This window comes from Perca fluviatilis, chromosome 16, assembly GCF_010015445.1.
Source record: "Perca fluviatilis chromosome 16, GENO_Pfluv_1.0, whole genome shotgun sequence".
In the NCBI taxonomy this organism is placed as follows: Eukaryota; Metazoa; Chordata; class Actinopteri; order Perciformes; family Percidae; genus Perca; species Perca fluviatilis.
In genome coordinates, this window is record NC_053127.1 from 21720389 (window position 1) to 21741838 (window position 21450).

The following is a 21450-nucleotide window of genomic DNA, read 5'->3' on the forward strand; positions in this document are numbered from 1 at the left end:
AGCTAGGAACCAGAATTTGACTTTTGTCTTGTCAGTTCTAGTCATGAGTAGGATGCTAACTTTGTGGAGTGAACTTTGTTTATACCAACCACAGATGATTCAATCTCTACAGACATCAACAGTTGTTTCTGTGCACTAAGACTGCCAAACTGCCTTAGCTGTTCTCATACTTCTGAAATATTCAGGTTCATCTCAAGCACTTTTAAGTTAATATTTAATCCTGTGTTCCCTGTTACTGTTGCATGCACCCTAGTGAGAGAGTGTTATCAGTTGCATATTTATTTTTCAGAGGACACATCTTAATGACTACTGACCCACTAACAATGTTAACTGATTAGAATATTGAAGTCCACACTGTAACTCACCAACATGTAAAACCTTTACTGTGACACGCAAAAATCAGGTTTGGGTATCATTTGGTGTGGTAGTACACTTGAGCAACACTGCAGAATTCAGTTTTCAGCCAAATATACCTGGAAATTAAAGATGTAACCAGAATAGGTTTTGCCCTGTCTGATTTGTTCATTCATGATTTGATGTTGGTTTGACTGAACGCTGAACGAAGATCCCACTTAGGATATAAGAATCAAAGTGTCTTTATTTCAAGTTGATCAGGCAGTAGTCTTGCATTGCCAGACCTATCTCCACAGCGCTGTGGAGTGAAGTCAGTAAATCAGGCAGTGAGACTCCTATAAATATTTGGATTATTTATCTTCAAAAAGGTAATTAAATCATGTAAAATGTCACACAAAAGCTGAACCAAACATTTACACTGTCGAAACCACTCACTAGTGCCTTTAGAAAAACATCACACATGCAGTAAAGTGTGCTCCAAGGCTTTAATGTTTCTGTACATTCACACTGTCACCTTCATGTGATCTGTCCAGCTGCTTCCTCAAACATAAGAGTAGGAGGTTTGACTTACTTCACACACTGCGTGTACAACTTTACGTAGTATCTTACTTTTTCTGTTTGACACTACATTTGAGCTATCGAGCTAATATATATATTTATTTATATATTTATTTTTTCAAAATTTAACAAAAATGGAGAGAAAAAAAACAAACTTTGTTTACTTAAGTCAGTGGACACGGTCATAATGAAAACATAAACACGATGTATTTGCATGCTCAACAGAAATGTGCAAGGCCAAAGTGGTAGTTGACAACAGCAACAGTGTGGTATCCTGTACACAAGTTAGTTTTGGTTTAATAAAAAAAATATATAAATATGTTTTATTAATCAGGTCAATTGACATAACAATAAACATGACTAAACAAAAGCCAAATGCAAAACCCTTCCTTATCACCGGTCCTATACCAGAGTGGGAGCTTTGTAAAAGATGGTGTTTCCTGTCTGTGTGTAGCCATTGCTATGTAACAACAGTTACAGAGGTTAGGAAACAACACTGTTTAAAATATTTATCTTGTAATGCTTGCGTTATTCTTAACAGCTTCATGCCATGTTGCCACTGCTGCTTAAACTCATTCCTGGGGGCGGCCTCTAGCTCACCCAGTAAGAGCGTTCGCTCCATGTTGGCGGAGTCCTGCAGCGGTGCAGGTTCAAATCTGACCTGCTGCCCTTTGCTGCGTGTCATCCCCCATTTCTCTCCCCTTTTCTGGTCTATCCACTGTCATTTAAGGGAAAAGCCCCAAAAAATTATCTTTAAAAAAAAACATTCCTGAAAAGATCTGCATGCGTTTCACTACTGACACACATTAATCATCAATTTAGGGAATTAGGCAAAGCAGACAGATTTTTAAAAATAAGGATATGAAATGCTATTTAAATTTCCCATGGGAAAGTCAAGCCATGAACGTTTTTGATTTGACAGCTCTTCAGCAGCAAGCTATCAGCAAACTGTTATGGTTACCGCTGTGGTGTGTTTTGTGTGGGAATTGTAGAAAAATGGCAAATTCAAGCTGAACATGGTGGGTTGGTGGTTCAATGAAGATTTATTGTTTAAACATTTCCACCAAACAGTTTAATAACATGACGTTTTCTCAAAAATACTGAAATTGACTAAGAATATGCATGTCGGTACTGGTTCACAGGAAGTCTAGCCTAGATGAAATCAATTAGGCACAAACAATACAGCCATATTTAAAAATGATCTGAACGTTTTTAAAATTAGAAAACTAAAAAACAAAACTCAAATGATCCCATACAAAAAATGAAAATGTTTCTGTTTGAAATTAGTATGACCATTTACAACTTCTAAATTAATCAGACTCTTTGGCCTCTGGTTTAACATATCATCACCAACATGGTATGTTTTCACAAAATCAACCACACTAATCTGAAGTTTAACCAGAACTCATGCAGGTTTAATTTCAGAGTAACTTTTATCTTCATTTATACAACCTGATGTAATTCAGAGCAGGCTAAGCCTAAGTGATCTGCACCACTGTAATCTGGGATTATACAGTTTGTAATCCATGTCTGTATGGCTGTCTCAGAGGAAATAGGCTTCTCCATGTCACAGTCTATTTAATTTAGAGTGCAAATAAGGTTATACTGCATTTTATGCAGAGTGAGAATCGGTGCAACTGACAGAATAAGTTCAGTCTTGTGGCTTCACACCTTTCACTTCAACCCAGCGACACTATTGTATACTGTCCTCATACTGTTTGTTCATTTCTTCATCTTGAGGTCAGCTTCTATGGCACAACGGCGCCCCCTGGTGCCTCCATCCTGCAGTCAAAGAGAGGAAGAAGCAACCTATTATTAGACCACATCTTCACTCAAAGTATGTGACTGAAGCAACACCAGCGCTTCACAAACAAGTTGTGCTTCAAGATGTTAAATTCACGCATGAATTATCATATTTAGCTCTATATGAATGAGTTAGCCTTTGTTTTGATATATACAACAACTGTAGTTTATATATTCTGTCTGCTTACGGAAAAAAAGAAAAGAAAGAAAGGGAGAGTTGGAAAGGCTGTAGGATGGGTACTTACAAAAAGAGAAAGAAGGAAGGCAGGAGAGGACATGGAGACAATGTCCTGTAGGAGGAAAACAAAGCATATCAGAGCTGCGACACAAAAGTGCATTTAAGACTCAAGAAGAAGCAAAATAATGCCAAGAATGATACACAGAATATATTCAGCAGAAGGAAAGGTTGAAATAAGCTTTAAGAGAAGTACTGTTGCAACACAGACATAAAGTGGTATTTGCCACTTGGCCATTTTATCCATTTACTAATTATTTCCTCACTGCACTGCAATTGCACTACTTATTCACATCAGATATTTACATACACTACAGACATATTCATGTCATTTTTCAAAGCATAGCATGACGTTTTACGATCATCTCCTACCTTCCAGTCAACCACTTGTTTCAATTAACATCAGTACGCTATGAAACATCAACATTCAACAATGGAAACTTGCATCATTTGTCATCACAACATTTAGGAGTGTTGCTTCGTCACCAGCCAACTAGGTGCTTAAATAACGAAGGAACAAATCACAGGGTGAATTATAGAATGTGTAAAAATAAAAGTAAGGTTGTTTTGTCAAAGTTAATGTAGCTCTTATCTAGGTGTTTTGAAAATGTTCATTTGTTACTGTAATCAGGTTCTAGTACAAATCTAGTCTAATCAATCAATCTCTCTAATGCCAGTTCTTTTTAATACCGTTGTGAAATTAATGGAAAACAATAGCTTTCTTGAAGGTAGAATATCAATGTAAAAACTTACTGTATGCTTTGGTAAGAAGTTGTCAGTAATGTTCTTTTTGCATTATTACATGATTGCTTACCATTTTCCAAAGCATAAATGTTATGTCTTAAAATAAATGTCTTGCTTTTCAGTCAACCATTGGTTTGAAACATATAGTTATCACCACGGTGAAAAATATATTTTCCGCTATCCAAGATTGGAGTTGAGTAAAAAAGGTATTGCATTAACTAACTGATATCTGTAAAACCAGAGCAATAAGATGAATAACAAACAAATTGTGACAGGTGGATTGTTGCAAAAAACAAACAAATGTTGACTTCTGACAAAAAGATTTGCACTTATGATGGATTACTCATTACTTGAATGTTTCCAGTCTCTGCAAGTTGATTTTTAAAGCATACGAAACCAATGGCTACCTGAAAGGATAGCATTCCAAAAACTAATGTCATGCTTTGGAAAATGTCAGGCAGATCTACTTTAGCATCACTTTCTTCTACCTTTAAGTCAGCCTGTTGTCTCACCCTTGTCTCTTCTTCTGTACTCTCTGCTTTTGTCAAAATTCTAGTGAAGCACCTTGTCAGTAGAGTCCTGTTTGCGTGTGCTCTCACGGCCCCTCAGGCTCTTGGCGCTGATACCAGACTCTGACGTCTCCATGATAAGCTGGGTAGCCAGAAACTGCTGGATCTGCTCCAGGACATCACGCTGCATCTCCAGAGCCATGTGGTACACGTCATGATCCAGGCTGTTGTACATGACCGCATTCTGAAACATCAGCATGATGTCCCTCTGGAACTCGGCCGTGGTCCGAATCACACCAGTCTCAATGTTCTTTTTTATGGCGGCAAGGTCCATGGGCCTGTAGAAGTAAAGAAGGGGGTTCGAGTGATGTTACATGTCAATAATCCAATGTCATCTAGCAAAAACAAGGTGGTTTTTGTTAGTGTCTGAGAAGTTTATATTTGTGTGATGTAAGATCACCACGAGCAGTAACTACTATTAACAACTATTAGTGAAATGAAAATAGCCATACAATATGACCACAACAAACATATTCTGTGCTTACCTCTGCACAATACTGTGGTACCCAGGTGCAATTTCATCTGTTACTGGCTGCAGGAAGACATTTGCATACCTACAACAGGTTCACATAAATTACAACTGTTTCAGAAATGATACAAAGAATTGCATATCCCATCAGAGGCTGAGCATCAGTAGCTAGTGTTACTATTAAAGGAACAGTTCGGATTTTTAAGTGGGGTTGTATGATGTACTTCTCCATAGCCAGTGTGTTACCTACAGTAGATGCCGGTTGGCACGCCCCCAGTTTGGAGAAGCAGACAGAAGTCCCGGCACAGAAGCGAAGTAATATACAGTACTTCTGTGAACAAGGGCTGCAGCAAAACATATTGTAGCCACCTAAAAAAGCCCACCTAAAAAAAACAATATCAGTTTATTTGTACGCTATATTTTGAATATTTTCCCTGCTTTACCTTGCTGTCAGACGGCTGTTTCCTTTGGCACTACATTTTCTCAACCATAGAATATCCGTATTCCTATGCCCGTTCAGTCTCCCTCTGTAAAAGTTCTTCTGTATACTCTGGCTCATAAAGGTATCGTCTTGTCCACAGTGAACGGCATTTTGTCATCGCTGTCATAATCATGAATTTTATTTTCTTGCATTTGCCTATTCCATAAACCGCTTAAAGTCTGACCCAAACAGCTGAACTGCAACATTATACAGTGTGTGGCACAGTTGCCCTTCTTTATAGGAATATGGAAGTTCTACAGTTGACAAAATGTAGTGCCAAAGGAAACAAATATTCTAAATATAGTGTACACTTAAACTGATTCTGTTTTTTTAGGTGGGCCTTATTTTAAGTGGCTAAAGTGTGTTTTGCTTCTGCCCCCATTAACAGCAGTATATTGCTTTGCTTCCGTGCCTGGACTCACGTCTGCCGCTAAACTGGGCGTATGTCGATCGCCATCTACTGTAGGTAATACATTGACTATTGATGAAGTACCTTATACAACCCCACTTCAAAAGATCCCTTTAAGAGTCATATCTTGACCTGTGATTGGCCGCTGCACGCCACACCAGCATAATGGCTTTCTTCCAGATCTTGTGAGCCTGTAGAGCTTCCAGGTCCTCACTGCACACAGAACTGTGGTATGTAAAACAATAGAAAGGTGATGAGGAAAGTATTACCAAGCAGAACCTGATCTGCGGCATCACACAGTGAAACATGTTGCTAGGTGACAGAATTGAAAAACAATCTTTCCTTGCAGTGTGTGCGCCTGTGTGTGTTTCACTCACAACTGCGATGAGGCAGGGCTGCTGGGGATGGAGTCTGCGGTTGTGTGGAGCTGTAGAGACGAGGAGGCCGTATGGAGGCTGTATCCATCCTCACTCTCGCTGGCCGCAGGTTCTAGCTCCATCTCGCCGTCTGGCTCTGACAAGAATCCCTCCACCCCATCACCGTCTTCTTCTCCACACACTTCTGGCCCATTGAGCTCATTGTACACTTTAGTCCCCGAGGCATTCTCTCCTCCCCCAGTGCTAATTCCATCCTCCGCTTTCATCTCCTGCAAAGACATAGAAAGATGCAGAGATTCAAACACAGCTTACAGTGCAGGAATACTGTGGAACTACGCACTTCTGCATTTCAGTACAGCAATTACAAGCATCATGTTCGCTCTGTCCTCGTTGGGTGCTATACCTTGGGATGCCTTTCTGTCAGTGGGCTATCTTCTAACACTGAGTCTGCCAAGATAGTAAAGATGAATAATAAGAAGGAAATGGTTATGCAAAATGCATAGTTGCATGCAAACTGCATGTTATGAAGCAACTGAATACTAGTATTCATGCATGAGTGTGCATACCTCCATGGGGTTTTTCAGGTCTTTGCTGTGTCCACTTCTTACTCTCACATTTTATAGTAACACCCCTTGAAATTTGGCTTTTCTGGTGTGCCAACCCTCCAGTCTCTCTCATGGCCTCAGGTTGTGGAGGTGCTCCAGTGTGGCAGTGCTCCAAACTCTTTGAGCTGCGTGAGGATGAGGAGGTGGGGGGAAGGCCCCTTAGTCCCATTGGGAATGTTGCAAGACCGTTATCTTGACTGTTGCAAACAGAGGAGAGTGAAGCTGAAGTCCCACGCTGAACTTCTAACAATTCTGTCTTCCCCTCCAGACAACTGTGAAAAGACAAGGACTGTGGGTCCCCTGTGGGTACTGCGGGATGAGACTCATGGGGCTGGAAAGGCCCAGCCTCCCAGGCACCAGACAAAGCATGGCCGTTCTCCTCACACAGTGACAGCGCAGCCTCAACTGCAGCTGCATCCAAAGCCTCTACAATCTCATCTGCCTGTAGAGGAAGAGATATAACTCTAGATCTTACAGAATAATTGAGTTTCATTTTATTTTATAGTTTGCCATGTAAATCTCAACAGTGATGTTGGTGAGTAAACTAATGTCATAACTGTCTAGATTAATGACCAAAATATATATTTTAAAAGAATGTTTAAAACCTCAAGCAGGTATTTATTTCACAATTTGTCCACAATTGATCTCAAGTGCTGTAAAAATATATAGTACTTTTCACCTTGTCCTCAATGATGGCAATAATGTCCCCCACTGTCTTCAGGTCCAGCTCATCCCCCATGTAAGACCCAGACACATCCTCCTCACTGAGCTCTGACACTTTATCCTCTGCAGAGACAGGTTGGCATCCAGGGGGCAAAGATGGCACCATAACATCCATCTCTGCACACAAACAACTGATTTTCAACTTTTTTTGTTTTCCAAGATACAACTTTACACTAGCAATAGTAGCTGTAGCAGTTTGTAACCACAATAAATCTGAACAATTGTTTGCTTTAGGTTTACAAAGATATTGAGATACCTCTAGATATCCACACAAGAGAAAACTGAACTGAAGTGAAATTAAATTCTCTAGCTACAAAGCAGGTGCCATTAAGGATGCGAGGTTTAGCCTGTTGATCAGTCCTTCCAGAAAAACATGGAGTTGATTGTTGCAGGCAAAAATCCTTGATTATGCGGCACGTTTTCTTAAAAAATGCGATGGAATATGCGGGATATTTATGCAATTTTATGCAATTTTATGCGATGAAATTGCGGGAACTTGCAAAACATGCGGGAACTTGCAAAAATTGCGGGAACTTGCAAAAACTGCGGTTTGATGAAAAAGAGAAGAAAAATTGATTCCCTCAACACCCTGCAATTTTTTAAATTAATTTCCAAAAATAGTTTACAGATATTCAGTCATTGCAATAAGTAAACAAATAAGATACAAAAATATATACAAATAATATAATATTAAAGTAAAAATAAAAGTAATAGTCTAAACAGAGGGAAATAAAAGATACAAAAGAGACAGACTTTCAAAAACCGTTAATAATATAGACAGCAGGAGCACTTAAAGACATTTGAGTAGATATCAGATATTAAGATAGCTTTCTTACTGGATACCAACTTAAGAGACTCAAAGTACATGTCAAATTCACCCTCCAACACCTGCTTTTCGATGATGTTCACGTCGCGTAATTACGTCACTTCATAACGTCACTTCATAACGTTCCCATGGCAACAGGGGAAAATGGCTGCTCTTGTGTGAAGTAAACGCAACATTTTTTCAACTTTCTGCTAAGATATATGTGACTTTTTTGCAACGAAAATGCGGGGATTATGAAATCATGCAAGCACCGCATATTTTGCGTGGAAATCTGCAATTTATGCGGCGAAAGTGCGGCATATTTGAAAAAATGCGGCCCCCGCATGAATATGCGGACTTTGGCTGATTATGCATTGAATTATGCGATCGCATGATCGCGTTTTTCTGGAGGGACTGGTTGATTAAGCGCGGAGTGGTTTGGGTCAAAGTGGACGGACCTGTACTTGCAGCAGAGTCAACAGGCACAGAAGTGGCAGCAGAGAGAGGAGCACTGGAGGCTGAGTCAGCACTGACCATGAAACCTAATGGGGCAGAAAACTGGGTGGGACTTGCCTCCAGGAGACGGGATAACATCGGGGCACCTGCCATGCGAGCATTCATACACATTAACACACAAAGTGCAGAGTGCAGACAAAGGAGCAAAGGCTTTGAGCTGGACAAATGTATGAGCAAACAGCTAATAGGAGCACTTTTCTATAGAAATCATATGTACATTAAGGATGCAAGGAATAAAACTAACAAATATAAAACATGTTCCTACATGTTTTTTTGTGCCAAAGGGGATTCTACTATATATTGTCTTGATTGGAATTAAATCTTATTTCAATCAATTACTTTGTTAGATGTTTGTTTTTTTATTTACTTTTACTTTTTTACTACATGGAATTTGTCTTAATCAGTGTAAAAAAAATTATGAAAAAAAAAAAAAAACACTGTATCTGTACCTGTTGCCTGAGAGAGAGGTTGGCTAGGCAGAGCCAGCTGCAAGTCATTTGCTGCTGTCATATTACCGGTGGTCACGTCACCCTCCCCAATCTGGGATATAAACGCATACATGCATGTCAAACATTTTCCAGTTTTCTTGTACACAAAGTGCAAATAAAAGCATTATTATTTATGTTGTATAAAAAAGAAACTTGTCAAATCAGAAATGTTGTTTGTCACATAGTAATCCATTATGTGAAAGTGAATTTTATATGTACATTACATCATTTTATAAACACTACAAATTTTGTGTAACAAAACTTTGTGATATTTCTACAACTTGACTGGAATCCCTGCGTGTGTGTTTATACAAAGGGCCATACAGGCAGCACTGCATGTCAGAGCAGAAACATTACCAAAAGAATGTGAGGAGGCAAAGATCTAGCAAAGAATATACTTATTCTGACATGTAGGGATTTCAATTGAGCAGAGTAGGCTTCATAAAAATGGAAAAAACACAAAACAAGCTGGACAATTCCAGGAGGTAACTGTGACTAGCTGAACAACACTTCCTTAGCTGCAATGGGAAATTATGCCGTACGGAAAACACTGATGACATATGACAAAAGGCTTGGAAGAAAAAAAAAAAAAAGTACATGACAGTAACCTGGAAACAAAAGCCAGTCATCTGCAGTTTGCGAAAAGATGCTTGTGCATTAAAACAAAACACTGAACTCTTCAGCTATGATGGCAATTTTAGCATAAAAACAAATGCAAAATAGATTTAGTGTGTTAACTGTCAAATTATACATTTTTATTTCTTAAAACAAAAAGAAAATGTGTATAGATAGGTGTGTTTAGAGTGCATATGACCACAGATAGGAGTAATACCCAGGACAAAAAACAGGCATATAGAGAACACTTCAATGGTTTCAAACAGTACTATTAATGACCTTGTGTAGCACAGCCTAAGACAACACCCTAAACCCCATTCAAAAAGGAGTGGAATTAAGTTGTTGTCACGCATGCACCCCATCCAACTTTACAAATCTACTGAGAGAAAATCCTGACACTGAGATGTCCTACGGTGAAAACTCCAACACATTACAATGCAATACATTTGCAAAGATGACTAAATGCTTAATGCAATTGGCAAAACAACCCACAGCTACGAAAACCACAACAAAAAGAAAAACAAAATGATTAAATACTTCCTAAACACACAGTAACTCTACAAATAATGAGATGAAGATGGGATGCCCTGCTGACTTGAACATTCATTACAGAGCTTGGCACTGTTGGCATAATACAGTAAGTCCCCTCTACATACCAGTCTGGAATTTGTGGCCAAGATACTGCCTTTCTTCAATAACTCTGACAGGAGCGGAGATGGTGGTGGTGTGGCTTTCTGGCCCAGAAGCTTCTTTTGGGTGGGGTCATCCAGAAGTGACCCGTGGCTGATGTCATCATTACCGGGTCCAGAAGACTCAGCAATTGACATTAATCTGGCTGATCCTGAAGCCTAGCGACAGAGAGAGAAAAGTGATGTCATATTTTTTTTCATACCAATCAAAGGTTGTCTTCACTGATCAACTCTGATTAAGTGTCTCTATTGTAGAGACTGTGGGAATGGTCAAGAATATTAGACCCTTTTCTGAAATATAAATAAAGTCATATTTTAATATATATTAGGGCTGCAGCTATCGATTATTTTAGTAATCGGGTCTTCTACTGACTATTCCATCGATTGAGTAATCTGATAAGAAATTACTTTTGTTTTATAGTAAACAGCAATAGTAAATATATAAAAGAGAGGTTTACTTTTTAGAAAAAAGCAACATTTGTTTTGCCTAAATTGCATACACTAACAGGGATAAATACTTATATTTGTAAGCACTGGCCGCACAGGCCACCAAGCCCCTTATTCTGTTGGCCAAAGTAAATTTTTGGTGGCCCTAATGTAAATCTTTCTCGCCCCATTCCCCTTCATGCCTGCATGTCTTTACACTGGATATGCAAAAGAGCTTTTCACTAAGCCCAGGTAAATGTGACTATACAAAGCTTACAGCAGGGCTATTCAACTACTGTATACTGTTCTGGTGGACACATTTTCAGAACGGTAATACTGAGTGAGGAGAAAGAATGAAGAATGCGGACATCACCGGCATGGTCCGATGACGTCATTCACGTGCACATTAAGTAGCCATGAGGATTTACGGCTCCAGCGGAGAGGGGCTAGTTTGTCTCCGGCAGCAGCTAAGTTTACAAGAATTTGTCCAAATTTCAAGATCCCTAGCAAACAGAGTTCGTTGCGTGGAATGGATGAGTAGACTGATGTTTTCTCCTGAGAGGATGTAGCATTGACGCCCTGCTATTGTGGTAAGCTAGTTCGACTTTACAATAGACACACTGTACAGGGTTTTCGTTTTTTTGCAGCTTAAAATGATCCCAAACTTTCTGTCATTTTCTCTTGCCTGTCTCTTCTCTTAGCCCCTCACTATTTTTGCTGTCTTCTTTTATTTGTAATCTGCGCCGTCAGTCTTGCGTCCACAGAAGCGTCAGCCCTTTGTACGCTAGTAATAATCATCCGTGCGGAAACACAGTGAGCGGCACAACATTAGTTACATTGATTAAACGAAGCCTCGAGGCAAAGAATTTAGTAATCATATTATTCTAGTTGCTTGAGGAATCGTTTCAGCCCTTATATATATATATATAAAATACCTTACAGTAGTGCTGGCAAGTTATTTCTAACAGTTCAAAGTTAATACACAGGATATTTTATATACATACTATATATATATATATATATATATATATATATATATATATATATATATATACAGTGCCTTGCGAAAGTATTCGGCCCCCTTGAACGTTTCGACCTTTTGCCACATTTCAGGCCTCAAACATAAAGATATAAAACTGTAATTTTTGTGAAGAATCAACAACAAGTGGGTCCCAATTATGAAGTGGAACGAAATTCATTGGCTATTTCAAACTTTTTTAACAAATAAAAACTGAAAAAGTGGTGCGCAAAATTATTCAGCCCCTTTACTTTCAGTGCAGCAAACTTTCCAGAAGTTCAGTGAGGATCTCTGAATGATCCAATGTTGACCTAAATGACTAATGATGATAAATAGAATCCAGCTGTGTGTAATCAAGTCTCGTATAAATGCACCTGCTCTGTGATAGTCTCAGAGGTCCGTGTAAAGCGCAGAGAGCATCATGAAGAACAAGGAACACACCAGGCAGGTCCGAGATACTGTTGTGGAGAAGTTTAAAGCCGGGATTCGGATACCAAAAGATTTCCCAAGCTTTAAACATCCCAAGGAGCACTGTGCAAGCGATAATATTGAAATGGAAGGAGTATCAGACCACTACAAATCTACGAAGACCCGGCCGTCCCTCTAAACTTTCAGCTCATACAATGAGAAGACTGATCAGAGATGCAGCCAAGAGGCCCATGATCACTCTGGATGAACTGCAGAGATCTACAGCTGAGGTGGGAGACTCTGTCCATAGGACAACAATCAGTCGTATACTGCACAAATCTGGCCTTTATGGAAGAGTGGCAAGAAGAAAGCCATTTCTTAAAGATATCCATAAAAGTGTCGTTTAAAGTTTGCCAAAAGCCACCTGGGAGACACACCAAACATGTGGAAGAAGGTGCTGTGGTCAGATGAAACCAAAAATCGAACTTTTTGGCAACAATGCAAAACGTTATGTTTGGCGTAAAAGCAACACAGCTCATCACCCTGAACACACCATCCCCACTGTCAAACATGGTGGTGGCAGCATCATGGTTTGGGCCTGCTTTTCTTCAGCAGGGACAGGGAAGATGGTTAAAATTGATGGGAAGATGGATGGAGCCAAATACAGGACCATTCTGGAAGAAAACCTGATGGAGTCTGCAAAAGACCTGAGACTGGGACGGAGATTTGTCTTCCAACAAGACAATGATCCAAAACATAAAGCAAAATCTACAATGGAATGGTTCACAAATAAACATATCCAGGTGTTAGAATGGCCAAGTCAAAGTCCAGACCTGAATCCAATCGAGAAGCTGCGGAAAGAACTGAAAACTGCTGCTCACAAACGCTCCCATCCAACCTCACGGAGCTCGAGCTGTTTTGCAAGGAGGAATGGGCAAAAATGTCAGTCTCGATGTGCAAAACTGATAGAGACATACCCCAAGCGTAATTTACAGCTGTAATCGCAGCAAAAGGTGGCGCTACAAAGTATTAACTTAAGGGGGCTGAATAATTTTGCACGCCCAATGTTTCAGTTTTTTATTTGTTTAAAAGGTTTGAAATATCCAATAAATTTGCTTCACTTCATAATTGTGAGAGAGATATTTGATTTTACTGCATTACACACAGCGTTCAAGTTGGCCCCTCCTCCCCGGCTTAACAAGCCAGAAAAAGAATATGAGAGCAGCGGTGGTCGAGCGAGCTGGAGAGTAAAGGCAGAGAGGGAGCGCCGAACAAAGTAAATCGAGGAAAAAAACGTTATTTTCTGATTGTCTCACAGCGGTTACGCTCTAAAGCATAAATAATCACACTCACACCTCCGTAGGATGGTCTGTGTGTGTGTGTCAGTTAAACTTGTGCATTGGTATGAGATGCCGAGGGGCGTGACACAGTGGTACCTGGGAATGACAATGGGCTTCACACCCTACACGATGTTATTGGCTGGGTGTTACACACCCATGTGGAGCCCAAAGGCTCTTTGCTGACGCCCATAAATGTCCCGCACACAGAAAAATAATGAGAAAAGAGAAAATACACGCAGAGTGCAGGGTCTCTGCAGATACAGACACCGCCACACACATGATTTAAAAGGATTCTTTTTGTATTAGTCTATACATTGTTTTAATATACCTTTAAATTCTTTTGAACCTTCAGTAACTTACATTTTTTGTTGATCCAAGATCCAGTGTCAAACACTCGAGTGGGTCACCTGGTGAGAACTCCTTGCTTGGGGAGCTACAGCCTGAGGGTGAATGCATGGTGATGCTTGGCACTCGCTTAGGTGTGTTCTTTGCCACCTGTCTGGCTGGAAGAGGGAGGGGCAGCATATAGAGAGGATTCTCTTATCAGTCACACGAAAGCTGATGTTCAACTTTTTTCACAAGAAAAAGGTGCCAGGTTTAGTTGGTGTATTGGTCCAATACTTGACAACTATTAAACATATTGCTGACAAATTTGGTAAGAAAATTGGTGGTCCCCAAAGGATAGATCCTACTGATGTTGGTGTTCCCCAGACTTTCTAGCGCTATCAACAGGTCAAATTACTAATATTACCAAACTGTCATCAGCCTACTGTGATTAATGATGACACAGGTTACAGTTATCATGTTTACATACATGTTAGCATGCTGACCATAGCATGTTATGAATTTAACAAGCTAATATGCTAAACTTTAGCATGTTATTAACATGCTAACTGTGGGCATGTTGACATGCTAATGTTTGCTGACAAAGTAAAGTCTACGAGCTAAGACTGAGCCAAAACTAGCAATGTTGAGCTGAGCCTGAACAGTTAAATCTGAGTTGTCCAAAAATGGCCATTGTATCAAATGTACCCATTTGATTTAGGTGGTACTAATGTATAAGAGGATAAGCTCAAAGTGAGTGTTCAGCTCCAACGAAATAAGAAATATCTCATAAGTTTTTCCTGTGCATTTTTTTTTTCCAACTCAACAGTAATACAGTAAAAGCAGCTTACCTATATAATGTTATTAATCAATCCGCCACTTCTAAAATATGTTACACTTTAAGCTAAGGTTAAATAATGGATAATGTCAGCATACGGGCCAAGTGATTGAAGAACTAGGGTTGTGCCGATGGACGATTTATAATCGTCCATTGTGATGGCTGGCTGACATCACGATGGAGAGCCACCATCGTGATGCCACGCCCCCCACCCTGTCAAACACACTAATCCTAGTCGCGGGCGCTGGACGGGAAATTGACAAATGCGTCGGTCTTAAACTAGCAAAGACACAAAGACAAGACATAGGGCTCCTTAAGTGTAAGCTACTTTTTCCCCCTTTACTGCAACCTATTTGTGAAAAAGACCATCGCATTGAGCAGACTGGATCGGCTGTAGTGATACATTCTCTCTCTCTCTCTCCCTGTCAGTTGTAGCTCGCTCTACCTTCTAACGTTGGACACAGCAGTCCCGAGTGAGAGAGAAAAAAGCGTTAACGTGGAACGCTATCACACTTTCCTTTCTCCCCTCATTGGACTAAGTTTGTCGACACTACTCTGTGCGTGCATCAATAAGTAAGTCTGATGTCCTGTAGGTACGGGACGATGTTATGCAGGATTTATGAATGTACGTTAGCGACAGTAGGCTAATTCACGAGGGTGCGATTTTATGTGTGAGCTAATATTGCGCATCTGTTCATGTGCGCTGCAAGAGTTATGTTTCTGTTTATTGAATGCGTTATTCAGTGCAAACATAACCGAGAATGTAGTTTAAACTCAGTAATGATGGTATATTAGGTTATTACTGTCGCTCTGTTGAAGGCAAACGTTGCACTGTACTGTCGTTACGCAGATCACGGACATCTGATTGACTTTACTGCACCGTACTTAAGTGAAAGTAGGTCACGTTGTAAAACCTACCAGCAGGGCACCATTTACAGAGGGCATTTACATGTATGTGTGGCCCATAGTAGTACAAAAAAATATTTATGTAAAGAGATATGAGCTACCCCCCCCCCCCTCCGACGACGATATCATCGTCCATCACGATGTTTTACTGTAAACATCGTCAACTGCCAATTTAGGGGACATCGCCCAACCCTATGAAGAACAGCTGAGGATGTTTCAGAAGTAAACATACAATTTATGGAGCATCAATACAATTACTGCAAGATAATTCTGCATTGGTGTTTTCCCCCTAAAATACCCCTTAAAGTGAAGAAGATACCCTGATAAGAAGCATTTGTGTTTTTTCTTTTCAACTCTGTTTCTTCCTCCTCCAGTTTCTCCTTCCTGAAAGACAAACATTAAGATAATATATTTTGTGAGTTAGTAGATAGTTTCTAATGTCTAAGCTTTACAAACAGAAAAAAAGATGTACTGCATCATTGTATAAACAGGACAGATAGAAGGTTTGATGCCTCTTACTGCAGAACTTCTTCCCATAACTCTTCTAGTTTGGAATCTAGACGTCCTGCTTGAATCAGTTCAGCCTCTCTCTTCAGCTTCCTATAACAGAAACATATCAACAGCAGTTTATGATGCAACTACTTTGATTCTTTTGTGTTTTCAAAACGACGGTGATGTGTTCATGCTGTTAAAAGCTATGCCTGTGCACCTGTGCTTCTCCTGTGTTTCTTTGATCAACCTTTTTAGTTCATCAATCCTGTCAGCTGTCAGCCTGCGTACTATCACATCCTCCACTGTCTCCACCACTTCACTTTTCTCACCACGCTTCCGCCTTAAGGTAACAAATGCATTATTAGTTTAGGACATTGTTTTCTGGTATAAGACATGCATATGTCAAACAGTATTAAGCTATGTGATATATTTTAGTTTGCAAGTCTACAAAAACATGCTAGAGATAAAAGTCACTTATGCGCTCACTTTGGGGCCTCTGTTGTTTCCAGGAGCTCAGAGTACTTGGAGGCACAGTGCTGTGAAGAGCCAAAGGTGAATCAAGAACAACTTTGTGACAGGACAAGATATCATTTGCCAAACATACTGCAGAGGTCATGAATTTGGTCACTGTGTTCTGCGGTAGAGTGAGCTTGGATTTTGTCATACCTTTTGAGAGAACCAGTCAGGTGGTCGCCCGGGTTCTGCAAATGGCTTGATGGCTCGACTGACAGATACCCTGTTGAGATTAAGAAATTTTGTAAGACAATGAAAGATGATAACACACAGCAGGCCTCTATTTCTGTTCCGGTTCATTGTATTTTTAAGACATTTATTTCTCCAAAGTCTAAATTATTCTATAGCCTATATAGTCGATTGTGCCCATTTGTTTGTTATTACTATTTTTTGGAAGGCTTTTAGTTGTAAATTCATGCAAAATGTATGCAAAATTAAAGCCAGCATGCACTGGGCACCACCATCGAAAGCATGCAGCTACAGGCAACCACATGCCTACCTATGGTTCATTCTTTTTATTTGCATGTCTTTGGACAAAGCCAAAGCAACCATCCTTTCAAGCACACATAGGGGCAACAATGCTGACAAAACAGCCACCCGTATTGACAATATCTAATCTAATCTTAAAGGCATATTATGTAGTAAACATCGCTTACTGTTTGTACACAGTGTTAAAAGTTGGCCCCTCCTCCCTGGCTCAATAAGCCAGAGAGAGAGAGAGAGAGAGAGAGAGCAGCTATGGTTGAGCAAGCTATAGAGTGAGAGAGGAAAGGTAGCGCCCGTTCCTTTTTAAATGAACAGCAAAGCCTAACTTTACTTTTAATATTATTAATTATTAATATATTAAACAAAGAGAAATGTTCTCCCCTCGTCTTGAAATGGTCATAAATCGATACTAGAGTAGCTACTTCCTTGTTTACTGCTGCAATTAATGAAATGCAGAGGAGCAGAAAAGAGCATCTGTCTCCACAAAATCATCTGTTGAGTGTTTGATGGTTATTAATTTGTGCTTTAGAACGTAATCACTGTGAAATGTGACCATATCTTAGGCTGAGCAATGTACCATGCTTGAAAAGAAATTGGTCAGTCTCTGTTTGCACTTTGATTATTGAGAGAGTACTACTTACTTTGATTATGGTTTCAAATTTAAAAAACAAGACTAAAAAAACTTAAAAACTTGTTATTTTTACTGTTTTAATTTTTTATTTGAGGAAACTAAAGTAGTTCAGTTAGAAGGTCACACACTGCTTCAATTAGAAGTTAGAAGCTCAGGCCACAGTTATTAGGTCTGAAGAGTTTTGTTATACAGGAGCGAAGTCAGTTATGTGAGTTTGTGGCAAAACCTTTCAGTGTGCACATTTTTCATTTGAGACTTTTGATAGAATAAAAGACTATTTTTCCATTCATATTTCATTTTCTTTAAAATAGTGTTGAAGTCTTGTCTTGTTCCAGCAAACCCAATATGGTGTACCATCTTGTCTCGTTCCACCCCTACTAAAATGTCCATGGGGAAAAATGCCAAATACATACATTCAATAATAGCATATTAAATAGCCTAATATTGTGTGACCTATAAGATATGTTGCCAAGACAACGTAGGGACAGTTCGGTATTTATGGAATGGACCACTGGACCACACATGTCTTTTTATTCTTTGTTGATGGGAGGGTCATCCAATTTTTTTTAGTCTAAGGGGGAGAGTCACTCAACTTTTGTATTCATGAGAACAGCAAAATTTCAAAGTGGCTTGTTCGGTGCATATTTATCTATGTAACTCCATGTAGGTCTCTCAGTCTCAGCCCCTATCGCTACCAGATGGGTCCTTCCCTGTTTAGTCAGCCAGACAATTTGAGCTGTAGGAGACCGTGGGATTTCCCAAACTGAATAAATCCCGCTCGCACATATAAACACAAAACTGCTTTGCTAGCTCCATCGTGTTGTAACTAACTAAGACATCTGCTGAAATTTTTTTTTATTCATTAGCATGATTGCCGTACTGTTTAGTTCAAAAACATCCAAAACACCGTATGAAAACTTAGCGGACCAGACGCAAGCTTTTATTTTGAAAAGTCGAAGCTTGCGGACAGCACCAGCTGGGAAGGAATGAGACGGGAGGTCTCCAGGATGCACCCATACCCGACTCAAATATCCTTTCAGTTCCGGTGATTATTTGTGAAATTATGCAAACGACTTTTCAAGGCATTTGAGAAGGAAGGAGTGGTAGCATGCAAGCCCCCAAATTGACGCTCGTCTGAGAAATGGAGTTTTGGATAATGTTCAGCTTCGGCAGCTTTACCTATGCTAAAATATACAATGACTGAGGAAGCCTAGTGATGAGTCCATAGCAACCAGTGTTGCATTTCTTATTACCCAGTGTGCTTTGTTGAATGGTCTCAATGTTTTATTGTTTTATTTCATGTGAATACTAGTTTACTGGATGAGTAATTTAGTATTTGAAGTAATGCAGTAATGCAGGAAGTGTGATTTTAGTTTCCATGCTTATTGTGTTTCCACAACAATGTTAGTGAGTAAATCTACTGAAATTGCCACCACACCATAACAGGGGAGTGTGATGCATAAGATGAGAATGCAGAGGTTTAGTCATGGCTGTAAAAAAACAATGGGCATCTGTACATCTTTGCCAAGCGCAAACCAGTACAGAAGGCATTAATAAAGTGTTGGGGAGGGTCATCCCTTTTTTCCATATCATTTTGGAGGGTCATCTAAAAAATGTATTGTTGGTGAAGGGCTTGTCAGGTCTATTTTGACTAAAGATCCCAAAACTCCTCTGGTGGCCACTGAAATAAATAACAAACAATCCCTTACATATAAATTATAATTTATACAAAAGTTGGGTTTTGCCTCTGTTAAGACATTGAGCGATTCACTGAGTGCTGAGTCAAGCAGTAGAGCACTTCTATTCACTGCAAGCCTCGGAAAAACGAGTCAGTGGGGAGACAGGGTGGTTAAACAGCGTTTGGAGCCAGTATATTTTCCCATCTTACTCTGTGAATAAATTTTTTTTTACTGTTGTACAGTAGCCTATATGCTTAGTTTGCAAAGTTTGTGACAAGTTCATTCTGCTGACTTCTGCTGACTTTTAATAAAATACATTTGTTGGAAATTGGATCATAGCGTTTGTGTGTTCTGTGTTTTATTGCTGTTTAAATGTAGGCTATTATACGGCTATTTAAAACATATGTCCGGTAGTTGTTAGTGTTAACGCAAGACATATTGCCTTATTCCATCCTGTCTGTGTGTCAGTTAAACTTGTGTGTCGGTATCAGACGCTGAGGGGCGTGACAAAGCAGCAGTACCTAGGAATGAAAATGGCTGCACAATGCACGCTGTTGCTGGCTGGGTGTTACACACCCACGTGGCGCCCAAAGGCTCTTTGCTGACGTCCATAGACGTCCCACACACAGCAAAATAAGAAGAAAAGAGAAAATACAGGCAGAGGGCTGAATCTGCAGCTACAGACACCACTACACCCCTCTAATGGTTCATAATTGAGAGGGACTATTTTTGTATTAGATACATTTTTCTTTGGTAAAATACTGCATATTATACCTTTAAGTAAAAGTAAAAAAAAACTCTTTATACACTGCCATAAAGCAAGTTACCTCTAAAAACTTTAACATATTCATACATATTCAAATTACAAATGGCTATGTATGACTGTATAATAGACCAGTGACACCCGTTTTGGACTAAAGGGGCAAGAATAGAGCAGTAGTACAGTACCAGTTCTGGTCTCCACTCTTCATAACAGATGTGGCCAAACACAGCTTCTCCCTCACTGACCATGGCTCTATTGGTCCAATGACAAGTAGCTTGTGTTCTGCAGATGTGGAAGAAAATGAACAAAACATGACAGATGCAATATAGTTTATGTTCAACTGATTGTCCGCTGCAGTTCTCAGGCCTGGTAAGGAAACTGTTCATATCGTAAGCTCGGCTTAATTTTTATGCTACCTAAAGCTGCCCACCATACCGGCCGGCAGGACACTATGGACACATACGTGTTAAAATCAGTGCACCAAAAGCATGTCGTTTATACTGTTGGTGGACCCACCATTAGTGTAAATAGAGCTTTCAACTCGTAATGACAGCCATTAATACTTGCTGGCTCCCCTGCAGGGAGCGGAGGCTGCCGTGCAGGAAGTTAGTAGTGATAACATCAACAGTACGACACGTTCACTGCTAACGGATAGCATGTCATGTCATTTGCTATGTATCAACGTTAACGTTACTCACTTCCAACCCCGTTTGCCATTTTCCTGTCATCCCGACATCCAATACATCTTGGTAGATCGAAACGCAGCAATAAATATAACACTGGCGAGATCCGAAAACGATATACATCAAATGATGGACCTTAACATCAATGAATGTTACGTTATGGGTGTTGAGGCTTTCAAGATTTATCTTTCTAGCTAGCAAGCTCAATCACCGTTGTCCGTTAAAGTCACTTGTCTCGCGTGTCTTAGCTCATTGGTAACTTAAAGATTAACTAGCTAGCTCAAACGCTATAACGTTATAGGACTTTCTATGTAGCTAAACACTCGCAAACACGGTTTAATTTCGCGTTAACCTCGACAGTGTCTGTGCTACCAAGAAACAGCCAGACGATAAAAATGTAGCTTACTATAGTCACTAATGCTATTTGTCATTGTAGCTTGCAGCTAGAAGCGAACTGTTCGTACACGCCCACCACCACAGAAACTGAATGATGGTAACGTTAG

General features: G+C 39.8%; 1 protein-coding gene across 8 annotated transcripts; it reads right to left on the reverse strand.

Moving 5' to 3' along the window:
- Positions 1-1929: 1929 nt before the first annotated feature.
- brd8a (bromodomain containing 8a) lies at positions 1930-21436 on the reverse strand. Of its 8 annotated transcripts, none has more exons than XR_005636498.1 (20): positions 21354-21393; positions 20450-20546; positions 16859-16928; positions 16679-16728; positions 16410-16532; positions 16220-16300; positions 16020-16084; positions 13993-14135; positions 10408-10599; positions 9098-9188; positions 8591-8734; positions 7284-7444; positions 6566-7046; positions 6403-6446; positions 6000-6268; positions 5755-5847; positions 4749-4817; positions 4207-4541; positions 2961-3005; positions 1930-2694 (listed from the first exon to the last, which is right to left on the reverse strand). XR_005636498.1 is itself a non-coding variant. In XM_039778143.1 (20 exons), the coding sequence occupies exons 1-20, from the start codon at positions 20979-20981 to the stop codon at positions 2635-2637; spliced, it is 2580 nt and encodes an 859-aa protein (XP_039634077.1). In that variant the 5' UTR covers positions 20982-21436; the 3' UTR covers positions 1930-2634. The 8 variants fall into 8 exon arrangements, 5 of the variants coding, with proteins under 5 accessions (XP_039634077.1, XP_039634076.1, XP_039634081.1 ...); XR_005636500.1 differs by having other exon boundaries at positions 4183-4541; XM_039778143.1 differs by having other exon boundaries at positions 4259-4541; positions 20963-21436.
- Positions 21437-21450: the final 14 nt, after the last annotated feature.